Source organism: Pezoporus flaviventris, unplaced genomic scaffold, assembly GCF_033815535.1.
Source record: "Pezoporus flaviventris isolate CSIRO_AGI_PZ_B2104156 unplaced genomic scaffold, CSIRO_AGI_Pfla_v1 ptg000066l, whole genome shotgun sequence".
In the NCBI taxonomy this organism is placed as follows: Eukaryota; Metazoa; Chordata; class Aves; order Psittaciformes; family Psittacidae; genus Pezoporus; species Pezoporus flaviventris.
Window position 1 is genome coordinate 24,151,040 of NW_026892614.1, and position 19,917 is coordinate 24,170,956.

The 19,917-nt window shown below is 43.0% G+C and overlaps 1 protein-coding gene across 1 annotated transcript; it reads left to right on the top strand.

The window, feature by feature from the left end:
* The first annotated feature begins 1,280 nt into the window (after nt 1-1,280).
* OPRM1 (opioid receptor mu 1) lies at nt 1,281-17,683 on the top strand. The gene is made up of 3 exons (XM_061471544.1): nt 1,281-1,659; nt 15,858-16,210; nt 17,157-17,683. The coding sequence occupies exons 1-3, from the start codon at nt 1,325-1,327 to the stop codon at nt 17,681-17,683; spliced, it is 1,215 nt and encodes a 404-aa protein (XP_061327528.1). The 5' UTR covers nt 1,281-1,324.
* Nucleotides 17,684-19,917: the final 2,234 nt, after the last annotated feature.

Below are 19,917 nucleotides of genomic sequence, written 5' to 3' on the forward strand. Positions count from 1 at the left end.
TTCTTCCTCCCCACTTCGAATGATCAGAGATACACTGGAAGAGCATGTGATCTAACTCTGCTGATGTTACCTGCCCTGGTTGGCACTGGTACCTATTGCTTGTTTCATGGAAACACAGGAACTCCTCAGACTGAAATGCCTGGGGTTTTGCATCTTTCCCTCAGGGTGCAAGTTGCTTCTCCTCTCTCCCCCCCCTCCCATTACCACTCTTGAAGTAGCGGGAGGTGCTCTGCACATGGCAAGCAGACATACTAAGTGTGCGTCCACGATGAGGCAGCAGGAGCAATCACTGCCACTCTATCTCCTTCCGGCTTACTAGGAGGTTGTGTTTTTTTTTTTTTGCTTAACCAAGGATCCCCTCTGATTTCATTGATGAGACAGTAAAAAGAGCTAGATCCTAATAATTAATGATTGACCATTCAGCAGGGGCTCCTGAAGACACACCTCCATGTTCATCTGAAATAACCTAATCACAGAAATGGGTTAATGGAAAGAAGCAGTGCACGAGTCAAGCAGTGCACAAGTCAAGCAGTGCAGTTCAGAGAGCAGTTTTGATGTCTTTCCTATCTATGTTACTGCATCCAATAACAATCACACCAATGTCTAGGGGAGAGCATCACTAGGGCTCTGGAACAGAAAGTCCTGGGAAAATCCGGAGGACCCAGAAGATCCAAGTAATTTCTCGAGCACAATTCTGATGACAATCACCCTTCCAGCATTGTGCTGTACAGTTCACCACAAGGCGCAGCAACCTCTATAATCACAGAAGATACCGTTTTTTCAAGATCTCTGACTCATTACGTTAATCGCTAACCTCATCCCTGCCCCGCTCATAACCCTCAGCCTCTCCAGGTACTTTCTGTGTTTCCCACTCGTGCCTGCGGCCCTCGGAAACATTTTAAGCGCTTTGCTGTCAAGTGCCATCCGCAAGGAAAGGGAAACCTGCAGGAGCGGCCCCTCTCCCCCGGGCCTTCCAGCGGAGCGACGGACGCCACGCACTGGGCGCGCCCAGAGACGGCTCCACTCATCGCTGGAGGTGACAGCGCCTGGGGCTGCCCGTGCCCCACAGGCCCTGGGGGGGGAGCGTGGTGACAGCAAGCCCCGCCTCCCAGCCGCCTCAGCCGCTCCCGCCGCTGCGGGCCCCTCCTCCCTTGCCCGCCCCGCCCGCCGCACACATGTGCCCGTAGCCAGCGGCTGGGCGCTCCGTCGGGGCGGGCGTCGCTGCCGCCGCAGCCGCCGCCTCCCCGGCACCGCGCGCCGCAGCAGCACCGCGACAGCACTCGGGTGCGGAGAGCCGGTGGCCACGCTGACGCCGCTGCGCGCCATGGCCGTCGCCTACCTGCTGGGCAACGGCTCCGCGCCGCTCCTCGCCGGCGCCCTGGAGGTGCCCTTCGCCGCTAACGCCTCCGCCGCCGCCTGCCGCCCCGCCGCTCCCCCCTGCGCGGCCGCGCCGTCGGCAGCCTGGGGCAACACCTCGGCGGGCTGGAACCGGTCCGAGCCGTGCGGCGGCGCCAACGGGAGCGCGGGCGGCGGCGGCCCCTGCGCGCCCGCGGGCGGTGGCCCCTCGGTGGTCACGGCCATCGCCATTATGGCCCTCTACTCCGTGGTCTGCGTCGTGGGGCTCTTCGGCAACTTCTTGGTCATGTATGTCATCGTCAGGTGAGTGCCGCCCCGCCCTGCCCCGCAGACCACGGCCGCTGCCGTCGGGGCGGACTCACAGCCCGGGGAGCTGGGCAGATGCCGGCTTCCCGGCGGGAGATGCTGCGGTCCCGCTCCGGCAGGCAGCGCGAAGGCTCTTGCTGGGGGGTTCGTAGGGGCTCCTGCCCCAGAAGGGAAAGGAGGGAAAGGGAAGAGGGCTTTTGAGAAAGCGGGTGACGGGGGAAAAGAAACTTGCGGCGGGGCCGTGAGGAAACTTGCGGCTGGGCTGGGCGGTCCCCAGAAACCGCTGTGGTCCAGGGATGCTCTACGGACCCTCCGTACTGCAGTACCTCTGAGAGCTGCTCTGGCCAACGAGGCCCGAATCCCGCACTTGACCGCTGAGGAGGGAGGATTTAAAGGGACCTTAGCCGCTGCCTATGAGAGTGTGCATGTTTGGAGTGGCATACGGACACCCGACACGCATCCACGCGTCTTCCACCCTAAACGCACAATCAAAATGTAAATGGCATCGCGGCTAAACGCTTCTCTCTGTCCGAGTTTATAGATCCTCTGCACCAAGTCTTGATATATGTTTCTATTCATACACCTTTATGTATGTATTAGTACAGACATGCGTATAGACGTGTAATAAATACGCCAGTATCGCGACCACTGTCCGTAAACCCGGTTTCTCGGCTGAGCTGCAGCACTTAGCAGCTCCCTCACCGTGAAGCCCACCAGTGTTTTATAGATCGTTCACAAGTCTGCCTTTCACGCGCGAGAAATTCCCTGTCCATAGATGGGCGGAAAACGAGAGTGAGATTAACCGGGCGGCTCTGCCCGCTGGGAGGGGGGCGGGCGCTTCCGTGGGGACACACTGCCACCTCCCGGGAGCGGCGGGACCGGGAGCGGGGTGGGACGGGAGCGAGGCGGCGGGAAGCGACAGGATGTGGCTGATCAAGCTCTCCGTCCTTCGCGGCAGCTCGTCGTTTCCAAATCCAGTATACGCTGAGCGCTGCAGAGCCCAGCGGGCGCTGGTGGCGGCGTGCCCCACGGGCGCGCTCCCTCCTCTTCGGGGCAGCCCCAGCACTGCCAGGTTCCCCAGGCCTAGAAGATGCCCCTTCTCTCTTTGAGCAGTGTTTCCCAAGGAATAGGGATAGCAGCTATCGGGGATAGGTGCCGTGGCCGCAGGGAGCTGTCGGGCAGGAGCAGGGGTTGGTGCCCAGCAGGCCTCTGGCATCAGGGTGGCCTCATGGTGGGTGCAGCCCTGCCAGAGCTGAGGAAAACCAGAGATAAGGACAGTGGTCAAGGTGGAGTGCCTTGGAGGATGGATGACTCCTGCATGTATGAGATGTCTGCAAATGCTGTGCAGCTCAGAGATCTGATGGCAACACACATAATATGCATCAGGGGTTCAAACTACAGTAGTTTTGGAACCTCGTGGGTTTAACTGTACTTTAGAGGCTGCATTCTGAATGCATGGAGCAGTGGAGATTCTCCTCTGCACTGTGGTTTTGGTCAGTCTGAGATTCGAGCTATCTCTGTGCTGCAGAAAAGGCTTCTGAGCAGGGACATGACTGCAATCAACTGAGCCATGTTGAATACATTCCTCTGGGAGGAAAAGCAGATGCACACTGTAACAAAGCCAGGGTAGCTGTCAGCAGAGAAATATGCCACAGGTTGTCCCTCAAATTTATATCAGACATAACCCATACTAGGTTTATATTTCTTACATTAATTAATTGAATTACATTTGTACCACAAAGCCAAATTGAATGAGGCACTTGCATTTAGGTATCTATCTAAAGAAAGTGTATTTGCTTGAGATTATATCTTAAAAACAAAAGCCAGTAGAAATAGGAGAAAGCAAAAATAGATTTTCATTTTACAAAGGAAAACACAAATGAATTAAATGGCTTCTCCAAAACCATCCAGGAATTCTATAGCAAAGGCAGGACTGAACCCAGGTCTCCTGTGTAAGGACAGCTTTTGGTTCCTTCCCAATTAATGTCTGTTTACAGTTTGGGATGAAAAAGTTTGCATGTTAATGGTTGAATAGGATCTGTGGTTTAAGCAACATAAAAATGCATTTCCTTTCTGTGCTTCTCTGTAGGTATAGTGTATCTGACAGCAGCAGGGAACTTTGTGATTTATTTTGTTTCAACCTGTGTTGTATGACAGTATTCCCAGTCATATGCGCATGCATGAAATGGTGAGCATGTGTGCTCACATTTGTGCATCCTTGGATCCTGATACAGATAGGAGCCAAACCTTTTGCTGGACTGAATTTGGTGTCATAAAAAGCTCCCCTTCTTTATCTACCTTTCACACTATGTCTGCTCAGAAAGAACAAAACACTGAAGTTTGTATTCATTTTGAGAAATAAGATTTGAAAGTGATATTGGTATCTAGTTTGCCTTGAAAATACTAGTTGTTGGGAGGTACGTGCTTAGATATTTGAAACTCTTCCTCTACTCACCTTTCAGCATCCAGCCCCAATGAAAGCAACAGCGACTTCATATTCAGTGTGCTGCAGGCTAATATATAACGCTTGGCTTCTTTAGTAATATTTTTTAATAATTCTGTTATTCTTATAAACTTTCTTAAAACTGTTCCACATGAAGCAGATCCTTGGGTTTGGAGCCAGAGCAGTGCAAGTCTATGCTTCTTATTTACCATGCAAATTCTACGATTCTAAGTACTTGCCTGTTGTGGAACTGTCACTATCAGTCCACACTGCCACCCTGTTACCCCAGCTGGGGCAAATGGAGATCAGAAAGCAGACATGTCCATCAGGGAGTTAGAAATGTATTGTCATTATGGATATGGAATCAGGGTCTTCATGCAAAGCAGGTTCATGTATTTCCAATTTATACATCCCTCAATATATATAATTAATGCATTCTCATCTACCCATTCTCCCAAATGGTTCCTGTTCAGCTGAATACTTTCATCCTTGAATTAATATTTACGTGTTACAGCTGTAGTGTGTGAGACTGAACCCCATGTTACTAACACTGAGCTGTTTCTTTTGTCAAGTACAAAAACATGCCTTCTGAGTGACAGCAGTAATAGTCAGGTGTTACTGCCAGCCTGTAATATGAAAAATCTGTAGATTTTTTTATTGCCTGTTTTCCTCATGTGCTTTGTGTAAGTGTAAATTACTGATATGAATACAGTGTTGTTATGGCTGTGTCAACAGCAAATGCTGCTTCTAGCTGCTGCAGAGTACATCATGACAGTGTACGATTAGTACCATGTGGCAGTGAATTAATATACACCATAATCTATAGGCTTTTCCAGCTTTCTCATCAAGTCAGTGGGATATTAGTCACACATTAGAGTAGGAAGAAGAATATGCCCTGTGATTAAGGCAATATGCTGGAAAACTATAATAGATCATAGATGAAAATCTTCAGCATTGCCGGTCTGGTGGAGAGGAATAGCTCTCTTGAGGCCCCAGGCCTCTGTGATGCCGAGTGCCCTGAGAGGACTGTAATTCCACCAACAGCCGCTAAAGTCACTCAAGTCAAAAGTGATTCCTTCATTGCTCTGCTATTAATTTTGTCACATACCATAAACAAAGTGGCCTCTGGTTCTCCGTGATCCTTCACAGGCGGAAGGAAATGTCATATTTCATTAGAGCAAACAATTAATCTGCTTTTAAATAGATAAAAACATGGACCAGCAAAAGAAGTCCTTTCTGGAACAAAGAGATTTCTTTTTGTATTTCTGAAAACAGCCACTTAATAGTGTTTTGAAAAAAAGGGCTGTGACTGAAATACCATCTAATCTGGAAAAGTCACTGCGGTCGGACACAGACAGAAAGCAATGAAGTACTGAAAGTACTTCAGCCCAGCTCACACTTTAGGAAAACTCTTTTATGAAGTAGAAGAGAATTGAGAGTGAAATTTCCATTGTAGAAAGAATTGATATCACCAGAGAAATAAATACACAAAAAGTGAAAAGCAAGGAATTTGGAAAAAGGTCTTAAGACAGAAAACAGAGAGAGTCTGTTAGAGGAATAAACTGAAAATTATCACAAGCTTGAAAGTGGCTGAAGCAAAGCAAGTTTTTCTAAAAACCAGGGATACTTTGCAAAGTGACATGGAGTTATGGATGCAGTGTGAAAGCAGGCCAATGGCATCTCTTGTAGCAGCATAGATCAGGGAACTTAGAAACCAAGAAATGCATAATGTTCATTCTTTTCTTTCCTGTCCGCAGCTGCAAGACCTTCTCTTCATTTGGATGGCACTGCATGTGCAAATGTGTGCCCTGCCTGTTCCACTGTTATGCAAGGGTTTCACCCCATTGCTAAGAGCTGTTAAGTAAAGACACAGCAGCCTTAATGAGTCATGCCAGTTATGAATTGATGCTGCTCACCAGCAGAAGCCAGAGCAGATCAACTGAGAGAGTCGAATTGGTCAAGAACAGCATAGAAGCTGAATTAGATGAGCAGCATAGGGGGTGACCCTCACTCAGCATCTCATATTATGCTGAGGTGTCCCTGTTTGCACACTGTTTGTGATGGAAGTTTACCAACCTCTGCTAGTGAGTAAGTGTTTGTTTGGCAAGTGGCTCCCCTCCCTGCCCCAAGATCAAGAGAATCGGACAGTTAAAATGGCATGTATACCTTTGTATTTTCTTGTTAAAAAATAATTATTATTAATACAGACATGGTCAAAATTTGCCTGAAAATACATGAACCTGCAACCTGGGGATAACCCCCGTCTCCTTGAGGAAGCAGAAGTGGCTGTGGGATGAGTGAGAGATCTGTAGCCCAAGTCTCCAGACTCTGTGCCACCCTGGCCTGGGTTCCAGTGAGCTGTCATACATGGGACACATGCCTGGTCCAGGAGGGGCAGACCCCCCTGCTCTGCTAGTGGCTGCCACCAGGCACTTCTGGGCAGAAAACATCCCCTCTCACTCAGTAACTCTTAAAAAAGCTAGTCTGATCCCACTGCACTTCTCCTGGAGTATCATTTTGATAATGGCTCCCATGAAAAATAATGTTAAACACAAATCACAACCTGATTTGGTTTTAATTTTCTTATAGAAATAAGTCAAATTGTACCAACTTTTCATGGCTTCAGTGAAATTAGAAAATATTGTAAGCATATATTATGTAATTTTTAGCAAGCTAATTACTGTTGAGCTCATTAGGCAACATAATCCTGAAGTACTGCTTTATTTCATTTTAACTTACAGTACTTTTTCAAATCATCAGGCGTAGCTTTTGCTGAACACTGTTGAAAGCTTTTATAATTTTTTTCTAGATCAAAAGGTGACATATTTACATAAATCTCAGATGTAACATGATGTAAGCCCAGATGGCTCAGACTCATTGTCTAGCTTACTAACCTCTTTTCCATCTATAGCCAGGGGTTGATCTTTCATCAAAAGTGGAAGAAACAGGAGCATCACTATGTAAGAATCCTTCTAACTGTCTGTTAGACTGCCAAAAGACTTTCTAAGATGCACTTTGCATCAGCATTTATTCCGTAGATTTTGTGGATTTCTCTAACATGCAGCAGTCCTCAAAATATTAGAATCAAAAATAAAGTTGGAAATAAAAGGTCACAAATATTGACCCTCCTAAACAGAGCTGCTTTGAAACAAATATTCTCTAACGTAAAATTTCAGAATCCTGAAGCATTGTTAAAAATTCAAAGTTGGTTATTTTTAAGCTTGGGTGTCCTAAGGTGGATGTTGTAGAGATTCTGATTGACAGATACTTGAAAAAAAATTATTATGATTCCAATTATGATTCTCTGAAAATACAAATCTACTCATTATATTTTTTTGAAACCCAAAAGCAGCTATTTTCTGAATTGTTATGGTTAGAGTGATCGCAAATGAAGCTATTTTTATAACCATCTGAGTCCTCTTTGGTTTATGCCATGGAGTTTGGGTTTCTGTTATTATAAATGGGGATCCTATCATTATCTTTCAAAGCCCTTGCTCTTTTTTTTGGAAGATGGCTTTTAACAGTGTTCACTAGCAAGGAGTTTCACAGCTTAGCCCACCTGTGTTGTTAAGAAGCATTCTCATTCATTCGTTTAAACACTTCTAAATTTTATTTATACCTTCCTTTGAATTTACGTGATGAAAAAAGGTAGGGATGACAGTCTATAGCTAATCAAGTAACTGTGAAAGACATGAAATAGCGTATTTTTTCCACCTTCTTACTGAGAAGTGTTCAATTATCAGCTGTAAGATCTTGCATCTCAGATGAGGAATAAAACTTCAAAACAAAAATGTTTGTGTGAAACAGACCATCTCCTCCTCGTTGTGTCTCATGGAGCAATCCCAGCCGAGAGAAATCTCTTACTTAAGAGGGAACAGGGAGCAGCAGTTAGGGTATCTTCTCCTGTTTTCCCCTTGTGTGATGTAAACCTCCAGCCCTGGGATGTGCCGCCTCTATAGGACAATCATCCAAGAAGCCAGTTACCCAAATCCTTTTCATAAGGTGAAGGTCTTAGTACCTCCCTCAGAGCCCTGTTTTCAGGCACAATCTCATCCTAGTCATCCATGATTCCCGGTAGTTTTGATATGGTCAAAACCCATAACTGTTCTCCTTTCTGTCATATCTGCCTCTACCATTGCCTGCTTTCTCCTTTCCCCCGTCGCAGGCAAGTTTCCCTCTGTGGTTATTGTCTCTCCAGTCCCTTTGTCTCACCTCTGTTGCTTTCCAGACACACTCAACAGCTTCCCAGTCTCATGCATGCAATAGACCATGCCTTGTATACTTAGCATTACTTTGATCTGTGCAGTCTATGGCCTTGCCTTGAGCCCCATGCTACCTCCCTGATACTGTCTGATCAGGAGGGATTACCACTGCTGTTCCCCATTATATTTTTGAGGATCTCACATCTACTATCAGTAAAACTGTCATCAAAAGCTTCCCTGCCAGCTTCCCTGCTGAGCAGAGGATGTTTCATATACAGTCCTCACCTGAGGTGATCAGTCTGCAAACCAGGAGGAGGGCACCAGCACCTGGAACCCAGAGAAAATAGCTGTTAACTTGTCCACCCTAGAAAAATGCTACTGCAGCTATCATAGATACAGTCAGTGGTTTTACTCTCAATCACGCTTCCCTGGAGGCAGAGGGGATAAGGTTAAGTTGAAGACAATGATAGTTTTCATTTCCATGTCTTCCTAGCAAAGCAAAAAGTTCAGCAAAAAGCGCCTACTGCTGCATAATTGCAATATATTGGAGTTAGCCTTTTAGCACCATTGGTTTCTTCCAGAGACAAGTGTTACACAGTAATAGCAAAACCAGCGACCTTTACTGGAGACCCATATATGTCTCAGCACCAGGCAAACAAACACTCAGCTAGAGGTGGCCTAACTAGCAGGCCAGATTACATCCTGGAATAATTGTCAGATAATTTTTCTCCCATTTCCATCCCTAGGCTGGAAGGGAAGGAAGTGTCCCAGCAGATGACCGTTTGGGCATTGGATCATACATACTATTGTAATTTGGTTTTTATCATTATGTAGCTTTCTATGGTGTCTGGGAAAAGAAAAAGGAAATAAGGTAATAGGAGCTGTAAGACATTGCAACATCAAAAATTTTGTGTGGCAGGTTGATATATGTATAAAAACCTGTTCTCAGCTGGTGTCACACACACACACCCCCCTCTTGAAAAAAAGGGAAAGAATGAAATCACATTATCTTGTACAGATTTTTGCCAGGATAATTTGCATGTGTATGTAATTAAAACAGGCATGAAAATAATAAGAAAGAAGTAATAAAAAAGTCAACTGTTGCAACTGCTGTGGAGTTTGTGTTTTCTGTCTGAAGTAATACCCTTGCTTGTTAATCCTCTCAGTCAGACATCAAGGGAAAGGACCGGCCTTCCTTCCCAGAATAACTATTTTTCACAAAGAAAGAAGCTTGCTTTGTTTTCTCTGGGGAGGGACAAAACTCACTGATTTAAACTAAAGAGCAGAAAGAGGACCTCTATAGGATACCTTTCAGCAGCAGAAAAGCAGGACCAGCCTTAAAGAAAACAAGTGAGTATTAGCCCAAAGCCAACACAGTATTGTAATTAATTGAAAACAGGATGACTCAGATGTTCTCTCAGCTCTCTTGGTGCCACAGCATTCCCAAAAAGACTGGCACCAGAGTCTGAAGAAAGTTAACTCTGCCTGGAAGGCTTTCATTAAGCTCTCCCAAAGCTGAGGTCTGAGAGAAGTCACTAATTGGTGCTGAGTACAGGAGAGATGGCCCTGAGCCATGAGAAGTTGTTTGCTCTGGTTACTTCACCTGCCTGGGTCCTGTAAGCAAATGTTGATGGATCTGCACATCCCTTGACACTGCCCCTGTGCAAGGAAGAGACAAGCTGAGAAGTTAAAGATGTTAGCAAAATAACCCAAGGGAAGTAAACCTTGGTGAAATTCTGGCTTAATTTCGTTTGTGCTGTGGAGGAGAATAAAGTGAAAAATGAACTTCTCAGTTCGAGAACAAAGTGTTAGGGAGAAAAGAGGTAGCAGCTGAAACAACTACAGTCCAGTAGGTATCTGCCCTATGTTCAGATCCACATTCAGCACATACATTCAAACCCCTTCAAAAAATGGACATCTCCTTACTGGTGTGTGAGGAAGGGAGGGGAAGGCTGCTCCAGCATATTGTATGTGAAGGCCTTGCTGTGTTCCCGAGTACATCAAATAATTGCGTCTTGGGATTTTAGATCTTACTGTGTCATGCCTTGACACCTGATGCGATGCTTGATATTCATATGTTTTTTCATCTCTGTAATTAAACACCATCACAGGTCACAGCAGTGACTGGGTAGCGCCATGCTGGGAGTCAGGATGCAAGGCTTTAACAGGAAGAAACAGCCACTGCCTCTGTCTTTCTTAAAGGCAGTGAAACCTTTCTCTCATCCCCAGTTCAGCTTTTACCCCAAACTCAGGATCAGTGCAGGAAGTAAGTGACTGTGCTGCAGATTTCACAATTTCATTGTAGCCAAGTATGAACATTTTCTGCTATAATGTTATATCTGTTGGAGGTTTGGGGCTTTTTCATTTGATTGCTGGTTTCCTCTTCAGAAAAACATAAATCAAAAGAATGAGTAGATAACCACAGTGTGGAACCTTCAGTCTGGTTGGCCTGACTGCCTAATAACATGCAAGGGTTGTACAAAAATTCATGGTGCTTTCAGTTAAATTCAGTTCTTGAATTTAATGGCTTAAGGCATAAGCATTCTGAAGTACTCATGAATAGAAAGATCAAAAATAAATCTTCATGTTGATTAAATCATACACTCCCAGACAGGTAAGTTAGACTCATCCAGAATATATATGTCTTCAAAACTTAAAGAGGTAACAGTCTGCCATAGCACAAGTCTTATGTGTGGCTGAGATACAGTATGGGTCTTCCATTCTATAGAAACCCACTACCATGCAAAGAAAGAAAAAGAACAAAAAAATGAGATAGCCATCACCTATGTCCATCATTTGAGACTCTTTAGCTCAAAGGTACTTTCCAGAATATGGCCTAGCTGAGACTTCATTTCAGTGTCAAACATTCTAATTGGATTGGCAAACAGAAGAATTTTTTGAGGGTTTTTCCAGACTGTATCTAGAATCATAGAATCCTGTCCTGGATATGACATGACCTTTGCAAAGCTTTAAGGGCTCAACAAAAACTTAAAGTATATCTCAGGAAAGCACAAACACACATAAAAAAAAAATCCCTCTTTCCTGTTGTTTTTGAGTTGTGTATAAAGATGCACCAGAAAAGCTATGGAAATAAATGTTCATTTAAATTGGTTCCACTAGGCATACTTCACATGTTTATATCCTCCCACCCAAGGAGACCTCAGCTAATCTAATGTACGCACATAATGATTTTTCGTTTGTTTAACAAGTCATTTATGCAAGGAGAACATGAATTTGAAATGCTAACCTGATCTCCTCAAGCATCAACAAGAGTTAACATCATGTCGTCTGTATGCAAGACCTAATTGCTGGCTGTTGTTTCCTTCAGCAGCCAAACATTGTCATGAACTACTGGGTTCTGCAGTTGATCTCCTGTAATTAAGCCAGTTTTTCATGCATTTTGCATTGAGCTTAAACACAGATCAGTTGAAGTAGTCTTTTGTCTCCAAATTAGCATTCTGTGGGGCAAAAGCTTGCATGCCTTTGTGTTGCTGAAAGTACTTATTATCAATCTATCATTGGCCAGCCCATTTCCTATGTGCAAAAGGCTGTTTCTGCTTTTCTTCTCATGGTTGTTATTCGCATAGGAGAAGTTTTAAAATTGATTCATAATTGTATGTATTACTGTATTAACTGGGCTAAACATGGACCTCTGGCTACTTTGCACAAGCCTAGTGGTACAAGGAAACTATAAAACTGATCTGGTGTAGAAGGGCTGAAGGGTCTGGAAGAGGATATGTTTCAATAATCCACAAGAATGTAAAGAGCTTGTCCAAGAAGTAGTAGGGACAAGACTCAGGTGGCAGTATACCAACTGTGTCTATTAGCTTTTGATAAAGTGTAATGCAAACTAAAATTTTATTCTTTTTTTAAGAAAAGAGATGGTCTTTGTGTTACTTGTTCTTTACTTCTGAGCCATGGAAGCTTTAAGGAAAAAAACTCTTCAAAAGTTTTGGAGGTGATAAGGTGGAGACTAAACCTTTGGAGTCTGTAGACCAGAAACAGAGCTGTGGCATGTGTCTTGCACAAAGATGTGCTCACATCTCTCTTGTCACATGACTGTGAGGTGGAAGGGAAGGTGCTCGTGGCTCCTTCTCAAGATGTTTCACTTTGTGCAATGGAGCTGAGTGTCTCTCTAGGTTAGCTTGGCAAACGTTTTCTTTGGTTTGCAAACTACGAGTGGCCCATGGGCTGCCAGTTGAAGAGGTAATTTCAAGACTTTATTTGCCGTTGAATGCTAGGAACTTGGTGACTATCTGAGTAGGATTTGCGTATTTTTCTCTTTGCTTTGTCTTATTCCAAGCCAATCCCAGTTGAGAGGGCTCTAGAGCTCAGATCTTCAAACTTCAAGTATATTTTAAAGCTTTGCTGGGTTGAAGATGAAGGCAAGACTGAGTTTTCCCTACAGAACTTAACAGAAATAAAGTATATTCTTACTGTTGTAAACCTGATCTGTCATCTACTAAGTACCAACAAAAAAATGCTTTCATAAACATAGATATTGTATGATACAAAACCTGCATCAAGGAGTTAGAAAGTGAATACTAGTGTCAGTGTTATGAGCATAATTAATTTGACTATTTATCAAGAGCAGTATTTTTTTGGTGAATATTTAGCTCAGTACTGTTCTTTTAGTTGCTCTATTAGTAATCCTCTATTATAGTCTCTCTAATCTATTAGAGCTGTAAAAATAAAAGTAATGTTGCCCAAAGCCAACTTCTGCCTTCACTTGAAACCTTGCTCACTGTCATACAAAATATACTTAGTGGCTTACATGCTGAAATTTCAATGTAATCTAACTACCATCATTCGGATTTTCACAGGTTTACATTTAAGACTCTTTTTTTTACACATCTGTTCATTTTTAGATTCTCTAGTTGCCTTGAATGAAAGCATGAAAGAAGTATCTGTTAAAAAGTATGCTATAAACACAATATTTTATTATTTTATATCATACAGGTTTCTTGTGACTTTAATTGCATACAAAATCCAGTCCCTCTGAAGTGCAGAAATATCATTACATACACATGTATGCCTGCATGATGGACATTTTTGTGCTGCTTGTTCAAATAGGTAGATGGATATCTTAACAAAAGATATAATAGTAACTAAGATGGAAGCTTTGAAGAGCTCCATTCATAATAACAGAGAGGGACTGTTATTTTTCATGCTGCTAAAATTGCTTTTAATGAGTTGCTTCAGTATTTATTTGTTTGTACCAAAAAAAAAAAATGCTGATAATCTACTTACTTGGTAAAAAAACATATTTAACAAAAGGTACCTTTCAGAAATAAGCCCTCTATAAAATCTTGAAATATTCAGTGCAGAGAAACACCCAAATCCCATAGAAGTCACTGAAAAGAATATTGTGAATTTTAGTAGGCTTTTGTTGAGGCAATTGTGGAGGTAAATACTATCGTCACAAAAGTTCTACTTCCTTTCTTTGTAAGAACAGCATGATTAGTAATATAAAGATTACAGAGCACGTCAAGTCAAATCCTTCATTAATAGCCTGTAGAGCCCATTTAATAAAATAAGTCCAAGAACTTTTATGCTTAAACTGACAATGAAAGCAAGATCGCAAACCCAAAAACTGTACAGCATTAAAGCAGGATAAGGCCCATGCCAGTCCCAGTGAAGGAGCTTTATTCCATTTATCCAGAGTTTTCCCTCCCTATCCTCTGGCATGCTAACCTGAGAATCATTTCCATACTGATTGATAAATTTATATCAAGCATTCCCTTTAAATCATAAGAATGGTTTTAATTGCTGATAAAAAACGGATTATCATCTGATGATGTGTTCTCCAGACAGAACTGTGCCAGAGTCGTGTGATGGTAGCAGTGCTGAGCAGTATACCTAAGGGTGCTTTCTTGTCCAGCCATAAAGATAGGGCAATCAGCTAAGGGATGAGTAGGGATCAGCAGTCTGGATGAGGGCACAGTAACCTCATCGCCTTTTCTTCTATGTGTAGAAATGAGAGCCACTGTCCCTCCGCTGCTGGTGCTGCCTGAGCACCTCACAATGCAATCAAACCTCCAGGTTAACTCTCTGGGCACAATTTTAGATAGTTCTGAATCTGTTGTCAGACCTGTAGAGGTCTATTGTTTTTGATAAACAGGAGACAAGGTGAAACGAAGGCTTAGTACAACATTTTCATTCTCAGTAATGGTAAAGTCAATATGAAAACATTGCTGTTTTCATTTCTCCTCTGCAAGATTCTCCAGCAAACTGCCCAGAAAATATTTTCTCTTCCCTTCAAACTGTTTTTTAGAGCTGCAGCTTATTGTGTACCTCTCCCAAACTGCACTCCTGTACATGTTTTCTAAATAATTCCCAGCACAGAGAGGCGTGAATGCATGCAGCATCCACCTCTTCCCAAGTTAATGTTACAGTGGTGTTGGATACATGGAGTGCTTCTGTAAGAAAAGGGTTTAGAGTACTTTTAGAATATAGGTTTGATTTAAAGCTTTGAAGTATCATGCTCAGATCATAACTTCTCAAGGCAGCAGTCAAGAAAGAGCTTGGGTCTACTCAACAATCTTTTTCAATGAAACACCTAAAATGAATTTAGGTTTGTTAGTGGCTCCTCAAGCAGAGTGCTAGAAAATAAGAGAACAAAGCCAGTACAAAGTTCTTCAGATGTATATCATAGAAGCCATCTAGATCCATTCAGCAAGAAGTCTGCATTTCTCCACACCCTACCAAAAAAGTTCCAAATGTGCCTACACAGCCCTGTCACTGGGTGCTTTTTTTTTTGCAGCTGACTCATGTTCTGAAGAGACGAGACAGAAAAAAAGCCCAGAACATTAAATGCTGTATTTTACTCTTTGTCTTCCCTGGCCTGAAAGATCTTTTCAGATGGTCTATTCCTCTTGCAAATCTCTCTATAAGCTTTAAAATGTTTGATCAGACACAGTACTGGTTATTTCACAGAAACAGAAAGAAGCTTTATCAAATGAGCAAGCCGTACAACCCCTGGAAAGCCAGGTGGCCACAGTGCCCAGAAACCCTGGCAGCAATGAGGGTGGCAGGGCAGCATGACCAGGAACAGTACAGTCATTGTAACACTGCAAAAGTATAGCATTTTCATAAAAAGCGTATCTCAAGTACTGCTCAACTGACACAACAGACCTGAAACAGTGAAGGGCTCTACAAATATGTGATGAAACTAAGAAGGAATTTGGAATTAAAACAGAAAGCTCCCTCTGCTCAGCTGGGATTGAAGTGTGACATATTCAGAATTCAGGAAGTGGTTTGGGGGTTGTTAGCAGCACAGACCTAGGAAGAAAGGTATGCAATTGACGTTGAAGTCCCTTCTGACAAAGTAGGTACTGTGGAGCAGAGCGAGCATTCCCACTTGAAGCAAAGGGCTGCAGGATCCACCCAGAGTGGTAATTCCATTGATGCATTCAATGAACATGGTTAATATCATCTTGTCTTCTTGTTTGATTGAAAGAAGTTCTTTACAGATGGTGTACTGGACTCAATTTTGTTTAACATTGTTAGCTGTGGTCATTTACATGCTTTGCTGATTTTTTTTTTCCTAGGTACACAAAAATGAAGACTGCCACCAATATCTATATTTTCAATCTTGCACTGGCAGATGCCCTAGCAACAAGTACCCTGCCATTCCAGAGTGTGAATTACTTGATGGGAACATGGCCATTTGGTACCATCCTTTGTAAGATTGTTATATCCATAGACTACTATAATATGTTTACCAGTATTTTTACACTCTGCACCATGAGTGTGGATCGCTATGTAGCTGTATGCCACCCAGTTAAGGCCCTTGATTTCCGTACCCCCAGAAATGCCAAAATTGTCAATGTCTGCAACTGGATCCTTTCTTCTGCCATTGGCCTGCCAGTTATGTTCATGGCAACCACTAAATACAGGCATGGTAAGTCTGGCTTTCATTCCTTTGAGTACTGAGCATCAAAATTGAGTATTTTGATGTTGAAACTCCTTTCTGCATTGTTTCACTTAATTGTAGAGGCACTGAATTAACTTCTGACCTCCAACCTAGAGCAGGTGCCAGTACCAATGGACCCCTTCAGCAATTTTGCATCTGGCTGTAGTTGACTGGATACATCACTGAACATGATCAGTCTTATATAGCAGGCAGCTCCAGCTGCTTCTGGGGGTCCGTGTGAGTCTTGGTGCCCAACGCAGTCACTATAGTGTTTGGAAAAGTATCTCTGCCTGCCTGCCTTCTGCTGTGGAGCAGTTATGCATTGCCCTGCACTACAGAAGCCCGTACTTTGCCCAGGATAGTCCACTGAACTTTGCAGTCATAGATGTATTGCACGTAGTCTGGCAGGATGCAATACAGAACAAAGAGCATGTTAGGGATCACTGGTGTTCAAAGACTTTCCATGAAGTGATAGCATCTCAACATAAATCCAGACCTTCCATTTTGCAGTTGCCAAGTGTCACGTCATTCTCTTCCCCATTGCCCTGAAATGCCCAGACTCTGAATAGATGCATGGTTAAACCATCTTTCTTTTCACCAGGTTGTATACTGAAAGTGAAAATGAATCAAAGTTTAAGCATTTATGACAATTCAACTCTTTCTTGTCCAATATATATGCAATTCCAAGCAAAAAAATGCAGAAGAGAACATGCTACTTCACTTTTGTTTTTGTAACTCACGCTTCATACATATTTTCTATCAGTGTGTCCTATCAGTGTTTGTGTCAATGACAGGTCATGGATTTCTTCATTGTATCTGTTTACTTAGTAAATCTTCATATATTTGCCTATGATATATAACAAAAACAGTTTAAAGAAAAACAAAGGAAAAACTGACCCACTTGTTCTTACCTGCTGTTTTCCCTTTTCTCCAGGCTCTATTGACTGCACACTAACATTCTCCCACCCTGCATGGTACTGGGAGAACCTCCTGAAAATCTGTGTGTTCATCTTTGCCTTCATCATGCCAGTCCTCATCATTACTGTGTGCTATGGGCTGATGATTTTACGCCTGAAGAGCGTTCGCATGTTGTCTGGCTCCAAAGAGAAGGACAGGAACCTGCGGAGAATCACAAGGATGGTTCTTGTAGTGGTGGCGGTGTTTATTGTCTGCTGGACTCCTATCCACATTTATGTCATCATTAAAGCCCTGGTTAACATCCCAGAGACTACTTTCCAGACTGTTTCCTGGCACTTCTGTATTGCCCTAGGGTATACAAATAGCTGCCTTAATCCAGTCCTGTATGCATTTCTAGATGAGAATTTCAAAAGGTGTTTCAGAGAGTTCTGCATCCCCACTTCCTCAACCATTGAGCAGCAAAATTCCACCCGAGTACGACAAAACACTCGTGACCATGCATCCACTGCTAACACTGTGGACAGGACTAACCATCAGGTATGACTAGCAGTGGAGATGTCATCTCTGGATCCAGGCCTTCAGCTTGGAGATGACATGTATTCTGAAGTTACAGTTTATACTGATTTGTAGCTATTTGAAGGTCTAAACACCTTCAAGGTTATGTTTGAAATTGGTGTATGCATACACAAGACCCCAGTCCTGTGTGGTGCTAGTTGTTCTATCCTCTAGTTGATGCTCAGAAGTTGAGGGCTTTCAAAAGTACCTTGCATGACTGGGTCCAGTGTGCATGCATATACAAAGCATGCAAAACGGTGTTTCATTTGCAGGATGTTTACAACAGGTGACTGCTTTAAAACCAGTTGGAGATCACAGATTTTTCTACTCAGACTCCTTGTCTGCTGATGGAGACAGGAGTGGGGGAGAACAGATACTTCTTCTTCTCCCGCTGCAGCAGTGAATAAAGAAAGAGAAGAAACAGGGCTTGTACATTTTTGACTGATGTACAAAGAAGGCCTGTGTGGCCTTGTTTGTGTTGGAACACATACAAAAAGTAGGCAAAGGCTTGTCTACATTCAGTTCTTGGATCAGATAATTATCTGTGTTGGCTAAGGTGGATTTTGAGGTATAGAGAGAGATGTATATAAAAATATAAATATATACACACATGTTAAGGAATATTGTGCCATTTTGCCATATAAGATATATTGAGCATATACCTTTTCCATGTAGAAAAAGCCTCTGAGAAGTATGAACCTTTGAGATTTTACAGCACAGCAGATACAAGAGAAATAGATATTTGTTTTTTTTTATCAAGGCTATTGCTTAGCTTTTACAATGAAGCTCTTTTGTTACATGTCCAGCATCTGTGTTCTTGTGGTTAGTCTTGAGAATTTCCAACCCTTATCCCTCAGGGAACATCAAGCAAAACATGAAAGCAAATCGTAACATTCATGAAAGCAACTCAAGCACATCACAGGCACTAGAAAACTTTTGACTTGTCCCTGCAATTCATTAAAAAGAAGAACAAATGGCAAAAAGCCTAGTTCATTCCTTGCTGTATGACCTTCCAGCAACACTTAGGTTGCTCCTGCACCAGTTTCTCACTGCTGCCACATCATCTACAAGCTAGCCACCTCCTCGAGGTGCAGAAGTCAATGTCTTCTCATGAAAGCAGTTGCATGCCTGCCACTCAGCTGCTGCGTAAAAGCCCAAATCAGAACATTACTATCTCGAAACAGACAAAATAGTAATCATTCCAGAAAAGTGGAGGGCTAAAGGGAGAAACCTTATTAAGCGTCTGCAGTTGGTACTGTCGTTCACCAGCATCCAATTTCTACATGCCAAACTGTGTCCTGTGAAATCCCTTCGCACCTGCTCAGTACCTAGGCACATTCTGGTGGTGGAGCAAAACTGCCAAACTTGACATAGGTAGGCACATACACGTATGTATATATATAGGTGTAGTAGTTACTAGGTGTAGCGAAAAATTGTTAGGTTCAACTGTTAATAATGTATTTGTAACTGTCAGTGGAATCAATTTTCTGCATGTGTCTGACACCACAATTGTATCTATAACTAGTAAAATTCTGACTTTTTACAGTGCAGTGTATATGTACCCATTTTCTGCATTTAGTTACGTAATTTTATACTATTTTTAGAATAACTGAAGCCTTCTAAACTTCTGCTCTTAGCAAAGATTAATGTGGTACTGTCCATAGACTGAGTGAAATTAAGTCTATTTCCCTGGGCACTGACTAAACACAGAAGATGATCCTTCCCACAAAGATCTTTAGACCCACACCAGCTGAGGGAGGGATGGATGAAGCAAGTGAAGTGAGCGTTATTGTAGTACTATGGAGGAAGCTAATCACATAGTTGAGTTCTTGGTTGGTTGGGTTGGGTTTTTTTCCATTCAGGGAATAGTGGTGAAAAAAATTGAGATGGACGTATGTAAAGAGAAGTTAAATGGGAAGACACTGAAGGGAAAGGGAGGTGAGAGGGAGAGTGCAGAGAAAGGGGAACATTAGCAATGAGGTTTGAGTGAGGCAGTAAGGAAAGAAACTGAAGCAAGGAGCCAGTATGCCTGGAACAGAAAGGGTGTGTGCAGAGCTTTAAGAAATTGTTTTATTACCCAGCTTTGACTACTTTGGTAGCTCTTCCTAGCTACTAGCCATCAATTTTCCCGCAGGTTGAGGAGAAGAAGACAACACTTGAAAGCTTATGTCCTCATAGATGGGTAGATAGGTCTCTTTGCATGGTCTGGTATTTGAAAGATT

Bases quoted from the DNA above. Each gene is read 5' to 3' on its own strand.
- OPRM1 (XM_061471544.1), top strand. From the start codon at position 1,325: ATGGCCGTCGCCTACCTGCTGGGCAACGGCTCCGCGCCGCTCCTCGCC. The intron at 1,660-15,857 runs GTGAGTGCCGCC...TTTTTTTCCTAG, and splicing joins GTCATGTATGTCATCGTCAG to GTACACAAAAATGAAGACTG. The intron at 16,211-17,156 runs GTAAGTCTGGCT...CCTTTTCTCCAG, and splicing joins AACCACTAAATACAGGCATG to GCTCTATTGACTGCACACTA.